Source organism: Cervus elaphus, chromosome 12 (assembly GCF_910594005.1).
Source record: "Cervus elaphus chromosome 12, mCerEla1.1, whole genome shotgun sequence".
Classification (NCBI taxonomy): domain Eukaryota; kingdom Metazoa; phylum Chordata; class Mammalia; order Artiodactyla; family Cervidae; genus Cervus; species Cervus elaphus.
In genome coordinates this window covers 62,943,135-62,962,606 of record NC_057826.1, presented here as the reverse complement: position 1 = coordinate 62,962,606, position 19,472 = coordinate 62,943,135, and the positions used below count along the sequence as shown (strand labels likewise).

The following is a 19,472-nucleotide window of genomic DNA, read 5'->3' as shown; positions in this document are numbered from 1 at the left end:
GTCCCAAACAGCCGGATATGACTGAGCGACTAATACACACACACAAGTTGAGCATTACTATTAACTCTGCCCTGTGCTAAGTGTCTCAAACATTTTTTCACTTGAACCACAAAAGTGGATTATTAACGTCATAAGGACACAAGGATACAGAGAAGCTAACTTGTTTATTCACCAAATACTTATCAGTGCTTATTAGGTGTTAAGTACAAAGCTAGGCATTAAAAGGATAAATGTGAAAATATTCAGCCGTGCCCTTGCAGAGTCAGATTATCAAGTGGTGAAACAAGTTCTCAAACTGGCAGATCTGACAACAAAGCCAATGTTTCAAAGATCATGCCACAGCTGCAAGCACCTAATGCACTGAGATATTTTTATTATATACAGTTCATTTGTCAGAAAAAGTACAACTACTATTCTTTAAGTTATCTATACACAGTGATAATACAGTGCTGTGATTCAAAACACTTCCTTTAAATGGCAATCTTATTGAAGATGATCATCATTCCCTTCCTATCTTTACAAATGCTTTATCCAAGATTGGCCATTACATGCTAGCTACAACTGACTGGTCATTAACCAGAATGAACAATTAAAGAGCTGCAAACTGAGTGGATTTAGTGACAGGATAGAGAATGAAAAAATTGAAAAACAATATACAACATGTGCTCTAATCCCTATGCTTCTTGCTGTTCAGTTTTTGTTTTCTCTTGTTCAATTTTTCCTTAGACTAAACATAAGCCAAATCTCCTTTTCTTAAGCTATATTTAAGTGGGTCTGTTTCTTGCAATGAAACCATTCCTAACCAAAAGAGTATTAATTGAAATGGGTTATTCCCTCTGATATAAAAACCAATTCTATATTCTATTTCAGTTATAAAAAATGTTATCATTCAAAACTAGTTTTAAGGAGACTTTTTTTTTGGCTATGACACATGGCTTATGGGATCTTAGTTCACTGATCAGGGATGGAACCCCTGCCCCCTGCAGTGGAACCACAGAGTCTCAACCACTGGAGGCCAGGGAAGTCCTTAATGTAACTTTTGATTGTCTAGAATACTTCAATAATCTGTTTCTAAATTTACGTGTGAAATCCTCGCCCATCCTGCTCCAAGGAAAGAATGCAAATAATGAGACAACTGAGTTTTCAAAATAACTGGGAAAGACCTACAGGCACAGCTCCAAATGCATACCTGCAGATGTATGAAGCTTCTATTTAGTTCCTTTTATCAGTTTATGTTTTTAAAAGGAGAAGGAAGTTGGGGGCTGGGATTTGGGGTTGAAAAAATTTGGAAAACATGAGTAACACAGAAGTTTTTAAAAATATTTTTAAATTCCAAGGCTTCTCAGACTTTCATAAGCTAAGAAACATCAGGATACTCAGGGATGTAACATACAGTAACCCTAGATTCTTTTCTCCTCCTCAGTGTATCTGGAGCAAATCATGTGTGTGGGTGCTAAGTCTGACTCTTTTGCGACCCCATGGACTGTAGCCTGCCAGGCTCCTCTGACTGGGATTTTCCAGGCAGAATACTGGAATGGGTTGCCATTTCCTCCTCCAGGGGATCTTCCCAACCCAGGTATCTGTGTCTCCTGCATTGACAGGAGGATTCTTATCACTGAGCCACCTGAAGCAGCCATGGTAATACTATAATAGTCTGGGAAACTAGAGGAAAGCACATCAACATAAGTTGTTCTTAGTCTATCTGAGTTTATCCCTTTCAGTTAACCCATTAACTTCTTAGATCCTATCTTAACATTTAAATCACGCCATTCCCTTGCTTAAAAAAACTACTGTTGGCTTTCCCTAAGGCAGGAGTAGATTTAACTACTCAGCTCTTATCTAACTTTATTATGACCCATGGAAAAATATGAAGAGACAAAACATGTTTTAATCCAGAGTAGAAGAAATGCCAAAAAGACTTAAAATAGAAAAGTTGTGAGATATAACAAAATAGGCTACAGACTCCACAAAAGTCTGACACCAGACCTCTGAGTAGCTGCCTATCCATCTCATATCTTCTCATCTTCCCTTCTCCCTCTAATCTGAAAGTAGGCATCAGTCAGTCAGTTCAGTCGCTTAGTCGTGTCCGACTCTTTGCGCCCCCATGAACTGCTGCATGCCAGGCCTCCCTGTCCATCAGAAACTCCCAGAGTTCACCCAAACTCATGTCCATTGAGTCAGTGATGCCATCCAACCATCTCATCCTCTGTCGTCCCCTTCTCCTCCTGCCCTCAATCTTTCCCAGCATCAGGATCTTTTCCAATGAGTCAGTTCTTCACATCAGGTGGACAAAGTATTGGAGTTTCAGCTTCAGCATCAGTCCTTCCAATGAACACCCAGGACTGATCTCCTTTAGGATGGACTGGTTGGATCTTCTTGCAGTCCAAGGGACTCTCAAGAGTATTCTGCAACGCCACAGTTCAAAAGCATCAATTCTTCTGCATTCAGCTTTCTTTATAGTCCAACTCTCACATCCATACATGACCACTGGAAAAACCATAGCCTTGACTAGATGGACCTTTGTTTACAAAGTAATGTCTCTACTTTTTAATATGCTGTCTAGTTGGTCATAACTTTCCTTCCAAGAAGTAAGCGTCCTTTAACTTCATGGCTGCAATCACCATCTGCAGTGATTTTGGAGCCCAGAAAAATAAAGTCAGCCACTGTTTCCACTGTTTCCCCATCTATTTGCCATGAAATGAAAGTAGGCACAAAAAATTTTTATTCATTGAAAATTTGAGTAAACCTGGTCTAAATTTTTAAAATTAGAACAGCAGTTCTTTTACATTTGTAAAGGGAGCAAGTATATTACTAAACATGATTTTAAAATCTCAGCTGATTTTCCCAACACTAATTGAAATCCTAAAATAGGAAAAAAGAAAAAAATTCTTCCCCCCAGCCTACTAAATGGATCACAATCAAACTCCTCAGTGGGGCAATCAATACTGTTTATCAACTATCTTCACTTAACTTACAAATTAAATTGTGATCCTATTATTTCCAGGATGAAACTGTTTTAGTCAGATAAGCTTTTTTACCTGCTCCTAGAGCTGTTATACTCCATTCTACAGCTGAATCTTTGTATTTTTCTTCCACCTAAAATACCTCTTCTCCATTTCCTGTAAGCCATTTCACTCCCAAACATCTTTCAAGGTTCACTCAGTACTGCCTGGCTAACCTCACTCATGATAACTTTCCTAGTTGTCTGTATTTCCAATGGCAATCGAGAACATCTTAAAAGCACAGAGGGAAAGTTCCTCAGTATTTAAGCTAGACGAATTCTTGGAAAGCAAAAATAAGAGGCAGTGGGTAGGGGGGTGGCGGTGGGTGGCAAAATATGAGACAAATTGCAGACACTTTCCTTAAAGCACAGGTAAATTCTTTGTTTTTAAAACAGTGTTTTTCTTTGAGCAACATCCCCACCTTGTGGATGTCTGAGGATATAGTCAGAACCATTGCTACTGTGCTGTGCTTCCCACAAGCACAGGCAGAGAACTCACAGGCTACTAATCAATGTCACTCCCTTAGCTAATCAGAAAGCTGTTACAATCTCAGCCTGAATTTTAATGTATTCTCTCCATAACTGGTTACTAGATTAATTTAGCTTTATCATACTGTTGAGTATCTTCAAATTCCAGGTAGAGGTTTAACAATATAGTTACTATCTTCATAAGGCAGTAATTAGAAAGAAACCAGTGAAATAAGACTAAGGTTTAGGAAAGAGGCATAAAGGAGATGTTGTTAAAAGCTTTTACCCATCTATAAATTCCATATGATGTCTCTGAAAAAATGGTCAGTCATAGAAGCCTCAGATTCTCTCTCTTCTATTATTACCTTTTTTGAGCTGTACACGATGTGGCACAATATGCATTTTCGTTCTCGTACCATAGCGACCAGATCCGAAGCACTCAGCGTCACACCTGCAATGAGGAAGTAACATTCAGTAACATTTTCTTCCCAGGTGTCCTGAGTTTCATCTTAACACACCCCAAAATACAAGTCCTGCATCTCCCTCACCTCCACCCTGCTCCTACCCCAGTCTTCCCATTTTGGTAAATGAAAATTCCAATTTTGCAGGACCCTAGGGCAAAAGCTTTGGAAGCCATCCTTGATCCCTCCTTCTCATCCCATATTCACTCTCATCAGAAAATCCTGCCAGTCCCATCTTGAAGTACTTCCAAAATCTAGCCACTCTTCACAGCTCAGCACATTCATCAACTCCCATGGCACCAGCCTACTGACCTGACTCCCTATTTCCACTCTTGTTTATACTCTCATAATCCATTCTCAAATCAGGAATCAAAGATTCTCAGAATGGGATTCTTTTAAAATTTAAGTTAGATCACTTAGGGCTTCCCTGGTAGTTCAGTTGGTAAAGAAACTGCCTGCAATGCAGGAGACCCCAGTTCAGCTCCTGGGTTCGGAAGTTCCTCTGGAGAAGGGTTAGGTTACCCACTCCAGTATTCTTGGGCTTCCCTGGTGGCTCAGATGGTAAAGAATCTGCTTGCAATGCGGGAGACCAGGGTTTCATCCCTGGATTGGGAAGATTCCCTGGAGGAGAGCATGGATGACCTGACTCCTTATTTTCACTTTCGTCTATCCTCACAATGATCTATGCTCAAATCCGCAACCAAAGATTTTCAGTTCAGTTCAGTCGCTCACTCGTGTCTGACTCTGCGACCCCATGGACTGCAGCATGCCAGTCCACTCTGTCCATCACCAACTCCCGGAGCTTGCTCAAACTCATGTCCATTGAGTCAGTGATGCCATCCAACCATCTCATCCTCTGTTGTCCCTTCACCTCCTGCCTTCAATCCTTCCCAGCATCAGGGGCTTTTCCAGTGAGTCAGTTCTTTGCAGCAGGTGGCCAAAGAATTGGAGGTTCAGCTTCAGCATCAGTCCTTCCAATGAATAGTCAGGATTGATTTTCTTTAGGATTAATTGGTTTGATCTCCTTACAGTCCAAGGGACTCTTAAGAGTCTTCTCCAACACAATTCTAAAGCATCAATTCTTACAGTGCTCAGCTTTCTTTACGGTCCAACTCTCACATCCATACATGATTACTGGAAAAACCATAGCTTTGACTAGATGGCCCTTTGTCGGCAAAGTAACGTCTCTGCTTTTTAATGTACTGTCTAGGTTGGTCATAGCTTTTCTTCCAAGGAGCAAGCATCTTTTAATTTCATGGCTGCAGTCACCATCTGCAGTGATTTTGGAGCCCCCCAAAATAAAGTCTCTTGTTATTTATAAAGATACTGTTTCTAGTGTTTCCCCATCTATTTGCCACGAAGTTATATGGAATTCTTTTAAAATTTAAGTCAGATCATTTAACTCCTCTGCTCAGAATCTTCTAACAGATGTCCATCTCACTAATAGAGAATACAAAGTCCTTTGTCATGGAATAAAAATCCGCTTCTCTCTCACACTCTGACTCCATGTCCGATCACGCTCCCTGTAGTGCTCGATTCAAATTACACTGCCTTCCTTCCTGCTGTTCCTTGATCACACTGGGGATTTTCCCACCTGTGGCTTTCTTTATGTCCTATTTTCTCTGCCTGGAATAGTCTTCCTTCAGATATACTTATGGTTCTCATGGATCACTCTCTCAAGTTGCCTCGTTCGGAGAGGCCTTCCCTGTCCTCCTATAGAATTGTACTTCCTGCCCCCCATTTCTTCTATCCCCCTAATAACCTGGTTAATTTTTCACTTTTTAGTAGTACAATGGTAGACAGCTTCCAAAGATGGCCACAACATCATTCCCCACCCCATGTTCTCTTTTGCGATGTGACTTTGTCACCACTGCCCATCAAAAGGTACAGTCCCTCTCTGTGACCTGTTTTGACCAATAAAATACAATGGCGGTGACAATGCAATTTCTGAGGTTATGCCTTAAAAAATTTGCAGCTTTGGCCTTTGTGCACTTGGAACACTTCCTCTTACAACCCAGACACATGGAGAGGCCAAACGGGAAAAAACTGAGGGCACAGCTGAGCACCCAGACAACCACCAGGGCCGTTTGACAGTCATGCTGGGCTCTCCAGGCCCAGCTGCCAATGAGGTGTCCCAAGTGAGACCAGTTAAAGAACCAGGTAAATGAGCCCTTTTCAACCCAAAGAATTGTAAGAATCAACAAAATAACAGTTTCAATTCAGGAATTTCACAATAGCTTGTTAAACACCTTTACTACCTAACACAGTATATATTGTTATTCTCTGTATCCCCAATTACAAATTAAGTTCCACAAGAACAGAGACTGTATATTTAATTCACTAGTACAGGTTCTAACACTGAAAACAGTGTCTGGCATACCGTTGGCACTCTGTAATTATTTACTGAATTGTTCCAAATAGGATTTTCTTGGGTTATTAAATATGAGTCAGAGATAACTGGATAAATACTGAGGTTTGGATTAAGACCAGAAGGGTCTCTACAACCCTCCAGCACTACCATACTTTCTTCCTGCATCTCTGCAAGGATGCCCTACCTGAGAATTCCACTCCCCAAGCAAACTTATTTTTCTCTCCACATACACAATACCAGACTCTATTTAATAGAGTTATCTGCATCCTCATCTGGGCTTTAAGTTCCTTATGGGACTTAAAACTGTGAGGTAATGAAGTTATAAACTACCCTAATTTAATCTATAACGCCCTAGACAACACGGTGAAAGAACCCATGAAAAAGAAGCCTACGGGTCCTCTACTTCTCCTGACACACAGTAGTTTCCTTCTATTGCAACCCACTCCATACCACTATTGAATGTCTGAAATAATTATACTCAATAACAAAGTATCAAAACAAAAATGTAGGATAAAATTGTGAACATTGGAGAAAGCTGAATGTCAACTAGCTACTAAAACAAAGAAATGTACCTTTACAGATAGATATAGTACTATTTATGCCTTCAATATTACTAATTTATCCTAAATCTCAAAATTAACACAAACCACTCTAGTGCTAAGTGTCAAAGCATAATTATTCTTCTAATTCTCTCTTAACATTTAGTTTAACTTTAGTTACTATTTACAAGCACTATTTTGTTATTTCGTTCAGCAAGCATTGTTCTAGGAGTTGCATAAACAGTGATAATACAGCCAGAAATGCTTTTAATATCGCTTCAAATTATTACCCATTAAAGCAAAACAGAATCTTGGAAGCAATAAAATCAATGAAAAAGTGAGATTTTCTGGCACAAGCAACAGCTCTTTTTCCTTTTCAAGAGCTTCATGTTTCTAACTTGCATAAATTAAGTTTCATTTTTGTAAAAATTTCAACTTTCGTAAAAAAGCAAAAAGTGTAAACTGCTAACAAAGTATTTATTACTAAGAAGGACCTTGTATTTAAAAACACTGAGTTGATATGATTCCAGCTAAAAAGACAAAAGCACTTTAACTTGCACATCCCTAAACTGGGTAAAAATATAATTTCCATTACAGTTTCTGAAATACTGAAATTAACTCACAGTCTTCCCTTTGGGAACTACTGCTCTATTTAATGGTCTTAACAAGGATTAGAAGTCAAGGAAATAGAAACCATCCAACTCTGCAATCTCAAAATGCTTGAGAGGTTACATTATACAGGTCAAGTAAGTGTGAATAAACAACTGCTGTCCTCACTTGGACCACCTTATATTTCCCCCATATCACTTAAATATACTCATTATGTAATCTTTCAAATTTTCTCCAATGAATTATGAGAAATACCTGCAATATTTCTTAGTCATAAGTCTAAAAAAAATCCTATAGTAAGTACCTTACATATCAGATTCTTTTCTTTCAGTTTCTCACATTTAGTCAACAAATCTTGACAGATTTCAATTTTTTAATTTTATGTTATATACTCTTCAATGTGATAAACCTGCAGGAACTTATTTCTATTCTTCTCCCTTCCCCCAACTGCTATACTCACTAACATTTCCTGCCCTAACTCTTGCTCCCTATATGTGAACAAGTTTTAAAGCAGTTCATTAGAATCACCTAGCTTATAAATAAATTAGAATCACAATAGCTTATAAATAAAAAGAAATACAGCTGTTAAGGCAGAGCAGAACTATTACTGCATTAGAGTCTCCAGACATTCCACTCTGCACTTCACCATGCTCTCCCCATCCTTCAGCTAGTTTCTCAAAAGTGACTTAAACTGGTCAGCAAAGTCAGCCTTTAAGTAATCACTATCTCATAACACTGTAGTCCATCTCAAACATCAATATCAGATTATTCCTCTAAATATTTATGAAACTCAAGGCTGGAAAACATCATTTAGTGTCAAAGAACTTTATCTGAAATATTTTCACATTATCCCATTTAACTGTTAAAACAATCTGCTACCTAAGTAATAACAGGTTGTTTGATGGTGGGTATGTCTGATCTCCCTGACCCTACCATGAGGAAGGAATCTGTTTTTTCATATACCTATAACACAGATTACAATTAAGCACAGTAGTACTTAAGATATTTCAACTTTGATATAAAGCCAAATGACAATAATATACTGTAAAATGCCGAAGAATAAAAGCTTAATTATTGGTTTCTTGGGGGTAGGGGGACTGGTACTCAGATTAGAATCCCTTTTCTGAATTTCACAGATAACTTTCTGTGTCTCCACCTCAACCCCGAAAGAAAACTAATGGACTTCTGGTGATCAAGACAGAATAACAGAAAGACAGTGTTCAGTGACAGAACAAGTTTCTGCCATTACCCCTAGGTTGGCCAGTTTATGGATCAAAGATATGACTGGCACTTCCAAAAAGTCCTCACTTTGTTGAGTAGGACTCCTCAGAAAGTTTCAAGGCTCCTAGCTGAGGAAGGCATTTTAGTAAAGTGACAAGAAAGGTCAGGAAGTATTTTGGGGCACAGGAACCTATAACCGTAACTTTCAAAGACTGTCCTATTTACTAGGTCTGAGTTCTGGCTGGCTCTTGTTTCCCAAGGCAAGTGATTGCTGATTTCCTGAATCCAGTATATTTGATGGAGCATAAGCTCATAAGCATTTACTTACTAGCATTTTTATATTATCTTCTCTAACACAACAGTCAGCAGGAATATATACATATACCAACCACTCTTTACTAGAAAACACAGGGTTAAAACAAAGACAGGAAGTTAAGGCTGTGACTCAGGAAAAGTGATTCAAAGTCAAGTATCCAATTAATGAAGCTGTTCAGATTGCCCATCATGAGGCAAGAAAATAGACAGGGCAGACCACAATCGGATTCTTTATCTTGGAATCAGAACTATGATCAGATTCCAATACTTGTCAATTCTGGAACTTGGAAGCATTATGTCCTAGAGGGAAAAATAACTGAGAAACAAAGCGGGAAAAACATCAGCTCTAACAAAGTAACAAAAAGGCTATCTAAGGTTACTATCGGGTGACAGAGTTGGTCATAAGTCCAAAGATAACTTATACAAACACTTTTAAAAGTTTAACTGAGTAGCTTGTTGCATTTATTTAATAGTTTTAAGTTTTCTTTCCAGCCCACCTGGGCTTCCCAGGAGGCACACTGGTAAAGAATCCACCTGCCAACGCAGGCGACGTGGGTTTGACCCCTACGCGGGAAAGATCCCCTGGAGGAGGAAAGGGCAACCCACTCCAGTATTCTTGCCTGGAAAATTCCATGGACACAGGAGGCTGATGGGCTATAGTCCATGGGGTTGCAAAGAGTTGGACATGACTGAGCGACTAACATTTTAAAAGTCTGCATTCCTGTATTCAACATATCATAGCAACCCCAAAGATCCACAAAGCAATTTAAAGTTCTATAACATGAATTACAAGCACTGCAAGCTGAGGAGGCCTTGACAATTGTTCACCATTCTTCTCAAAAAGCTTTGTTGTTCTCCATGCATCTTACTGCTAATGGTTCATTCAATAATTTTCATCCACTTTATACAAGTATGATTATAACAGCAATTGTTTTCATAATTCTTTTTACAGAAAAGTCAATGGGTGATCATATCACAATATTGGTGTAATGTGTAACATAGTAAAGCATTTACTTTAGTAGTTTTAATTGATGTTAATAGCTTTCTAAATGCCTTTGTCTTGTATTTTAAAAAATCATTAAGCCTCTGAAAAGGTCACCATGTATTTTAGTATATTTTAAGAAGGAATTTATGAGCTAGTACAGTAGTGGTTTAAAGGGCTTCCCAAGTGGTGCTAGTTGTGAAGAATCCAGCCGCCAATGCAGGAGACGTTAAGAGATGCAGGTTTGATTCCTGGGTGGGGAAGATCCCCCAGAGAAGGGAATGACTACCCACTCTAGTATTCTTGTCTAGAGAATCCCAGGGACAGAGAAGCCTGACGGACTACAGTCCAACGGGTCACACAGAGTCAGAAACCACTGAAGCGACTTGTCAGGAATGCACAAAGTAGTGGTATCTGCAAATTTAGTTTACTAAAAGTTCACATTTGCTTTTCACTTCTCTTCTTTTCACAGCTATTTGTAAGGCCTCCTCAGACAACCATTTTGCCTTTTGGCATTTCTTTTCCATAGGAATGGTCTTGATCCCTGTCTCCTGTACAATGTCACGAACCTCCGTCCATAGTCCATCAGGCACTCTGTCTATCAGATCTAGTCCCTTAAATCTATTTCTCTTTTCCACTGTATAGTCATAAGGGATTTGATTTAGGTCATACCTGAATGGTCTAGTGGTTTTCCCTACTTTCTTCAATTTAAGCCTGAATTGGGCAATAAGGAGCTCATGATCTGAGCCACAGTCAGCTCCCGGTCTTGTTTTTGCTGATTGTATAGAGCTTCTCTATCTTTGGCTGCAAAGAATATAATCAAGCTGATTTCAGTGATGTCCATGTGTAGAGTTATTGACTATGCCAAAGCCTTTGACAGTGTGGATCACAATAAACTGAGGAAAATTCTGAAAGAGATGGGAATACCAGACCACCTGACCTGCCTCTTGAGAAACCTGTATGCAGGTCAGGAAGCAACAGTTAGAACTGGACATGGAACAACAGATTTGTTCCAAATAGGAAAAGGAGTACATCAAGGCTGTATATTGTCACCCTGCTTACTTAACTTATATGCAGGGTACATCTTGAGAAACGCTGGGCTGGAAGAACCACAAGCTGCAATCAAGATTGCCAGGAGAAATATCAACAACCTCAGATACGCGGATGACACCACCCTTATGGCAGAAAGTGAAGAGGAACTAGAAAGCCTCTTGATGAAAGTGAAAGAGGAGAGTGAAAAAGTTGGCTTAAAGCTCAACATTCAGAAAACTAAGATCATGGTATCTGGTCCCATCACTTCATGGGAAATAGACGGGGAAACAGTAGAAACAGTGTCAGACTTTATTTTTTTGGGCTCCAAAATCACTGCAGATGGTGATTGCAGCCATGAAATTAAAAGACGCTTACTTCTTGGAAGGAAAGTTATGACCAACCTAGATAGCATATTAAAAAGCAGAGACATTACTTTGCCAACAAAGGTTCGTCTAGTCAAGGCTGTGGTTTTTCCAGTGGTCATGTATGGATATGAGAGTTGGACTGTGAAGAAAGCTGAGTGCCGAAAAATTGATGCTTTTGGACTGTGGTGTTGGAGAAGACTCTTGAGAGTCCCTTGGACTGCATGGAGATCCAACCAGTCCATCCTAAAGGAGATCAGTCCTGGGTGTTCATTGGAAGGACTGATGTCGAAGTTGAAACTCCAATACTTTGGCCACCTCATGCGAAGAGTTGACTCATTGGAAAAACCCTGAGGCAGGGAGGGATTGGGAGCAGGAGGAGAAGGGGACGACAGAGGATGAGATGGCTGGATGGTGTCACCGACTCGATGGACATGAGTTTGAGTAAACTCCGGGAATTGGTGATGGACAGGGACGCCTGGCGTGCTGCAATTCATGGGATCGCAAAGAGTCGGACACAACTGAACAACTGAACTGAGCTGAACTGAAAAGTTTACATGCATTCTGGAATGAGGCAATGACATATCCAAAATGTCAGCAATGTAGTAAAAAATATGTTTAGACAAAATTAGCTGCTGTTAAAAAGTATAGTATTCCAAGGGCTTGAAAAATTTCCCAGGCTCAAACTTAGCTTAAAAGTATCAGCCTATAACAAACACATGAAAAGATGCTCAACATCACTCATTATTAGAGAAATGCAAATCAAAACCACAATGAGGTACCATTACACGCCAGTCAGGATGGCTGCTATCCAAAAGTCTACAAGCAATAAATGCTGGAGAGGCTGTGGAGAAAAGGGAACCCTCTTACACTGTTGGTGGGAATGCAAACTAGTACAGCCACTATGGAAAACAGTGTGGAGATTCCTTAAAAAACTGGAAATAGAACTGCCATATGACCCAGCAATACCACTTCTGGGCATACACACTGAGGAAACCAGATCTGAAAGAGACACATGCACCCCAATGTTCATCGCAGCACTGTTTATAATAGCCAGGACATGGAAGCAACCTAGATGCCCATCAGCAGATGAATGGATAAGGAAGCTGTGGTACATATACACCATGGAATTTTACTCAGCTGTCAAAAAGAATTCATTTGAACCAGTCCTAATGAGATGGATGAAACTGGAGCCCCTTATACAGAGTGAAGTAAGCCAGAAAGATAAAGAACATTACAGCATACTAACACATATATATGGAATTTAGAAAGATGGTAACGATAACCCTATATGCAAAACAGAAAAAGAGACACAGAAATACAGAACAGACTTTTGGACTCTCTGGGAGAAGGTGAGGGTGGGATGTTTCAAAAGAACAGCATGTATACTATCTATGGTGAAACGGATCGCCAGCCCAGGTGGGATGCATGAGACAAGTTCTCCGGCCTGGTGCACTGGGAAGACCCAGAGGAATCGGGTGGAGAGGGAGATGGGAGGGGGGATCGGGATGGGGAATACGTGTAAATCTATGGCTGATTCATATCAAATGTATGACAAAACCCACTGGGAAAAAAAAAAAAAAATTACTCCAGAAACATAAGATGGCATTTGACTTACACTATTGCTGGGAACATAGATAGTAAGCTAGAGGGGCTCATTGCCCTCACTCTTTTGCCTCTCACAGTGGGACTACTGTCTGAGAACAGAGAGCATCTGGCATGCTGCCCTTCTCAAGAATAAAGTGCATCCTCAACTGTCAAAAAAAAAAAAAAAAAAAGTATCAGCCTAAAAAGAATACCTGTATAATATATCCTAAGTGGTCTCAGCAACCCCTATGAAACTTGCTGAAAGCTTGGCCTCTGTACACCAGTGCCAAATGAAACCCTGGAGACAAGAGTTTTGGGTGAAGCTGAAAATGATAGCTTTACTGCTTTGCCAAGCAAAGGAAGACACACCCTGGTATTTGCCTCAAAAAACTGTCTCAACTGGATGAGGGTTTTCAAAACAGTGGCTCAAAGGTTGGGTCTCTGACAAGACTAGGGTGTGAATGCCCATAATCTCATCTCAGGTGGTCTCAGTCTCCTAACTTGCCTCAGGTGGTTTCTTGGCTGCTCCTCCCTTGACTAGCAACTGTTTGAATCCGCCCTTTAGAACTCTAGGAAGATCACAGAAACTAGAGTCCTGACTGCAAGAAATGGAGGACAGAAAGGCCTCTGTGCCTGGGAGCCCCACAAGGCCTGCTAAGTTTCAAAACTACTTGAGAAAAAAAAAATATTTGAGAGGGAATCCTGTACTTTTCCTAATTCCTTATACCCACAGCCAAAGTAATCTCTTTAAAATGCAAACCTGATCATAACAGTCCCTTGATTTTTGTCCCTATATGGTATCTTGGAAAATTGCAAAGGCAGAAATGTTAAAAGAATTTTATAGTGAATATCCTACACCCAGTTTACTGTATACCCATTCGTTGTTGTTCAGTCGCCAAGTCGTGTCCGACGCTTTGCAACCCCATGGACTGGAGCACACCAGGTTTTCCTGTCCTTCACTATCTCCTAGCATTTGCTCAAAATCACCTCCACTGAGTTGGTGATGTCATCCAACCACCTCATCTTCTGTCGCCCCCTGCTCCTTTTACCTTCAATCTTTCCAGCATCAGGATCTTTTTCAATGAGTCAACTCTGGATTGTCAGATTTTTCTTTCAGTATTTTAAACATCCTCTATTCACTCTGCTCCATTTTAATTTTTCTATACTTCAGTTTCCACATTTATAGAATAAAAATATCAGTACCAATGTCAGAGGGCTGCTATGAGGAGTCCTCTATAAATTAGAAAATCCATATTATTTTATACAAAGCAGGTACTAAATCTTTTCTATATTTAGTTACTAGTATAATTATTTGCTTAATGAATGCCTCTTCCAATAGAGTGCAAGCTCCATGACGGCAAGCAGGAATGCCTGTGTGGTTCACCATTTTATTCCCATTACCTGGCACATCATCTGGTACAGAATAGGTATTCAATATCTGTTGAATGAATGAGCAGAAATCAGCAAAGATATTTGGACTAGAGACAATAAAAACTGGAGCATAACCTTCAAGGCTATTATTGCTTTAGGTTATACTACTAAGATAGTTCTTTATATGAATGTCAGAATTTACCCAGATGACATATACACACACGTAGAAGATCCCTACTGGAATACTAAAGAACTATTAACTGTCACTGCCTCTGGGAAAAGGATCTGAGGACCTGGGGGCCAAGGATTTACTTTCACTATAAGCCCTTTTGCACTTTCTTCCCTATACACAAATCCAACCAACCATGACGGTACAAAACTGTAGTATTTTTTTTTTAATCTGCATGTAAGTGGACCCACGCAGTTCAAATTCATGTTGTTCAATGGTTAACTGTATTATCATTTTTTAAATAAAAGCAATTTTTAAAACTCATAATATCAAGAAGTTTGACTTCTACATATTTTGAACTTTCAGAGTGGTTCTAATCTGGCTATCACACGACATAGATCAATTCCAATTTACTGATACTCCAAAAAGTGTAATTTCACTAGATAGTGATTATCCATCTAAAAAGATACAAGGGGACAAATAGTATAACTACCAAGAGTAATAACAATTTTACATTTATACACTAGTTTGTAGTTTACAAAATATGGTGGGAAACTGTGTGACCTTGGAATTAAACAAAAATACCTAATATGTTTACCACCATGAGTAAATTCTGATCTCTCTAAACTTCAATTCTTCTTTGAGAACAATGCCACCTAGTTATTAGAGCTTCAGTTTAAAAAAAAAAAAAAAGACAATTTCTTGCAGTGAGTTTTGTCTTTTTAAAGGTAATTATTTGTGGAATAGTTAACACTAGTTTTAAAGTTATAAAGGTACAAAAGGGCTTCAGTTCAGTTCAGTTGCTCAATCATGTCCGACTCTTTGAGACCCCATGAATTGCAGCACGCCAGGCCTCCCTGTCCATCACCAACTCCCGGAGTTTACTCAAACTCATGTCCATCGAGTTGGTGAAGCCATCTAGACATCTCATCCTCTGTCGTCCCCTTCTCCTCCTGCCCCCAACCCCTCCCAGCATCAGGGTCTTTTCCAATGAGTCAACTCTTCACATGAGGTGGCCAAAGAATTGGAGTTTCAGCTTCAGCATCAGTCCTTCCAGTGAACACCCAGGACTGATCTCCTTTAGGATGGACTGGTTGGATCTCCTTGCAGTCCAAGGGACTCTCAAGAGTCTTCTCCAACACCACAGTTCAAAAGCATCAATTTTTCGGCACTCAGCTGTCTTCACAGTCCACCTCTCACATCCATACATGACCACTGGAAAAACCATAGCCTTGACCAGATGAACCTTTGTTGGCAAAGTAATGTCTCTGCTTTTTAATATGCTATCTAGGTTGGTCATAACTTTCCTTCCAAGGAGTAAGTGTCTTTTAATTTCATGGCTGCAATCACCATCTGCAGTGATTTTGGAGCCCCCAAAAATAAAGCCTGAAACTGCTTCCACTGTTTCCCCATCTATTTCCCATGAAGTGATGGGACCATGCCATGCCATGATCTTAGTTTTCTGAATGTTGAGCTTTAAGCCAACCTTTTCACTCTCCACTTTCACTTTCATCAAGAGGCTTTCTAGTTCCTCTTCACTTTCTGCCATAAGGGTGGTGTCATCTGCATATCTGAGGTTACAGCTGGTTTTAAGGAGGTGAAATGCAGTTTCATAAAGGACTCAGACTTAACTACCATAACCCACTAAGCAATCTCATCATCACTACTGGGGGGAAACTACAGTACACAGTCTGATCTTTGACATAGTCCCCAAAGTGTTTACCTGAATGAATCAAGTATTACCTTTACCTTCAACTTTATAGTAACATGTTAAATGATAACACTAAGAATCAATCAGAGATCTGGATAACTGTATTACTCTCATTGAGTCATGATGAAAAAAGAAGAGAAAAAAGGTAACTTCTAGATTTAAAAAGACTTCAAGAGATGTAACAGTCAACTCAATGCATAGACGGATCAAAAATTGTAAAAACAAGAAAACGGGATAATTTGGGGAAATTTTTAATAAGGATCAGGTATTAGATAACATAAACTGTTGTTCAGTGTGATTATTATATAGGGTTACGTAGAAAAACTTTTCTTTTCATTAGAGACACATATTTAAGTATTTAGGGTGAAATATCAGGAATAAAAATAGCAAATACAGCAAACTATTAAGGAATTTTAAAATCTGAGTGATCAATTTACAGGGGGTTCAAAATAGTATCTTCTCTACTTTTCTGGATGCTTAAAAGTTTTCATAATAAAAAAATAAAACAAAAAAGCTTACAAAAAAAGAGAAAATTATTCCTCTCCCACTACTGTTTCCTAGCCACCTCCACTTCATCACTGTTTCTTATGTATTCTAACGGAGATATTCTATGCATATATATATACACGTGCAATAATCACCATTCACAGTTCTTCCTTTTTAAATGTCTTCCTTTCAATCAAAGCAATTGGATTTGAACTAACCCGATCAGACTCTACACGTCCTAACTCCTTCCAAGCCACTTTAAAACCATCTAGTATCTTTAATTAAGGCTATCATTTTCTAGACTCAGTAGTTAACTCTAGAAACTGTAACTGTAGTATAGCTGCTTCTCAACAAAAGTGCTTAACAATATCTAACTTGATGTAACATGGGGAAAATAACCTTTCCATCGTATTTGAATTTCACCACTTCCCTAGCTGGGTTATGCAAATTATCATCAAACTTTCAGCCACCTCATCTGAAATGTGCGCCAAAAAAAAAAAACAATTTCCATTATAATATCTCATTAATTCTTTGCGACAGACCTGAGTGTATCTGGCACATGTGTAGTAGGTGCTAGATAAACCCTAACTGAACCTAATTATTATCTTCTATTGTTTCACTAACTTGAGACCAGCGTTTAAAACAAATTTTAAGATTTTCCAAGGGGCTTAGAATAGTATTAGGCTCTTGGTAAGTGTTCAAAAGTTATTTTGCCTTGAGTAAATCTGATATAAAACTTTATGGTGGATAAAGACATTTGCTAGATTAAGAGAACTTTTCTTAGCTACCATGGAGTTCCAAATTGTTAAAAGCCATGGAAATAAACTTCCAACAAGACGGCTTAATCTGATTCTCAAAGATGATTAAATTGAGCAGACTGAAGGGGGAGTGGCGTGCAAAGCATTTCCTCTCCATAATTATGCACTGAGATTCCGACTAAATGTTAAGTTGACACACAGTAAGTTCTTCTTAATTAGTAGCTATTATTAAGACGCATCCCACCAGAAAAGAAGTCCGAAGGAGGAAAAAGAACAGAGACTGTCTGTCACAAGAGGTGGAAAGGGGTCCGCGGCCTGAGACCCGTAGGCCTTTAAGGGGTACCTGGGTCTATGGGCTCCCTGTTGCCCTGGGGGGCGAAAGTCAACGACCTCCCCGAAAGGTCAAGCCTCTGGAGCCACGTTTCCCGCCGGAGCTGGGAGCAGAGCCGGAACGCCCCCGCGAGACACTGTATCCCGAGGCCAGAAGCACCGCCTGCCCGTAATCCCGCGCGACCCCTTCAAGAGAGGACGACCCGCAGCCCCCCGCCGCGGCCCTCAGGAGCACAGACCCGCCGCTTCCTGCACCCCCACATCCTCCCTACAGTGGCAGACCACCAGGTCCCTGGGGTTCCAATACGCCTCGGGGCCGCCCGGCCCTTTGATACTCACACTCACAGCCGACCCCTCTTACTCCATCAGGCCCCCGAGGCGCCGGCGAGGGAGCCCACTGAGGCCCCAGCCACCCCCCTCAGCTTTGGGTCCGGCGGCCCGCTCCGGACCCGCTCCCCACCGGGAAACCCCACCGCCGCCGCCGCCACCGCCAGAGCGCAGGCGCACAGCGCTTCCGTCTCTCTCACTTTTTTTCCCCCTCTCTCTACGGTCCGCCTTTCTCAACAACCTAGCTTTATTTGAACACAGGAGAGTGAACAACGGACACAGAGGACACAGAGGCTTTACTTCAAAAGAATGGAAGATCACAAGGCAGACCAGTTGGCAGAAGAATTATCCCGCTGCACCGGACTCGGCTGTAACGCTGTAAACAGCCTCCCTCGTTTTTTTCCCATTCTTTTTGCTTTTTTTAGGCTTCCCTCTTGCTCCTACACTCTTCCTAAGTTCTGACCGGTCCCCGAGGCAGTGTTAACTGTTGTGGCTAAATTTCCAATAACTCTTTCCTTGTAAAATTTACTGAAGCTTATTGAAAGTTGCAAGAGCTTCAGAACAGACAGTCCCGAGTTCAAATCTTGACTTCAGTTCAGTTCAGTTGCTCAGTCGTGTCCGACTCTTTGCGACCCCATGAATCGCAGAACGCCAGGCCTCACTGTCCATCACCAACTCCCAGAAGTCTACCCAAACCCATGTCCATCGAGTCGGTGATGCCATCCAGCCATCTCATCCTCTGTCGTCCCCTTCTCCTCCTGCCCCCAACCCCTCCCAGCATCAGGGTCTTTTCCAATGAGTCAACTCTTCACGTGAGGTGGCCAAAGAATTGGAGTTTCAGCTTCAGCATCAGTCCTTCCAGTGAACACCCAGGACTGATCTCCTTTAGGATGGACTGGTTGGATCTCCTTGCAGTCCAAGGGATTCTCAAGAGTCTTCTCCAACACCACAGTTCAAAAGCATCAATTTTTCGGCGCTCAGCTTTCTTTATAGTCCAACTCTCACATCCATACAATAGCTACTGGAAAAACCATAGCCTTGACTAGACGGACCTTTGTCAGCAAAGTAATGTCTCTGCTTTTTAATATGCTATCTAGGTTGATCATAACTTTCCTTTCAAGGAGTAAGTGTCTTTTAATTTCATGGCTGCAATCACTATCCGCAGTGATTTTGGAGCCCCCAAAAATAAAGTCTGACACTGTTTCTACTGTTTCCCCATCTATTTCCCATGAAGTGATGGGACCAGATGCCATGATCTTAGTTTTCTGAATGTTGAGCTTTAAGCCAACTTTTTCACTCTCCTCTTTCACTTTCATCAAGAGACTTTTCAGTTCCTCTTCACTTTCTGCCATAAGGGTGGTGTCATCTGCAT

At 40.5% G+C, this 19,472-nt stretch overlaps 1 protein-coding gene across 3 annotated transcripts in view; it reads right to left on the bottom strand.

Moving 5' to 3' along the window:
* The window catches only part of ZNF106 (zinc finger protein 106), a 56,345-nt gene extending 38,078 nt beyond the window's left edge, over positions 1-18,267 (bottom strand). The window contains exons 1-2 of one of the 3 annotated variants that reach the window (XM_043919134.1): positions 18,113-18,267; positions 3,835-3,920 (exon numbers count right to left, since the gene is read on the bottom strand). In XM_043919134.1, the coding sequence (XP_043775069.1) occupies positions 3,835-3,888 (54 nt within the window). In that variant the 5' untranslated portion in view covers positions 3,889-3,920; positions 18,113-18,267. The remainder of the gene's footprint in view (positions 1-3,834; positions 3,921-18,112) is intronic. The other 2 variants (XM_043919135.1, XM_043919136.1) reach the window with 2 other exon arrangements.
* Between the last annotated feature and the right edge of the window lie 1,205 nt (positions 18,268-19,472).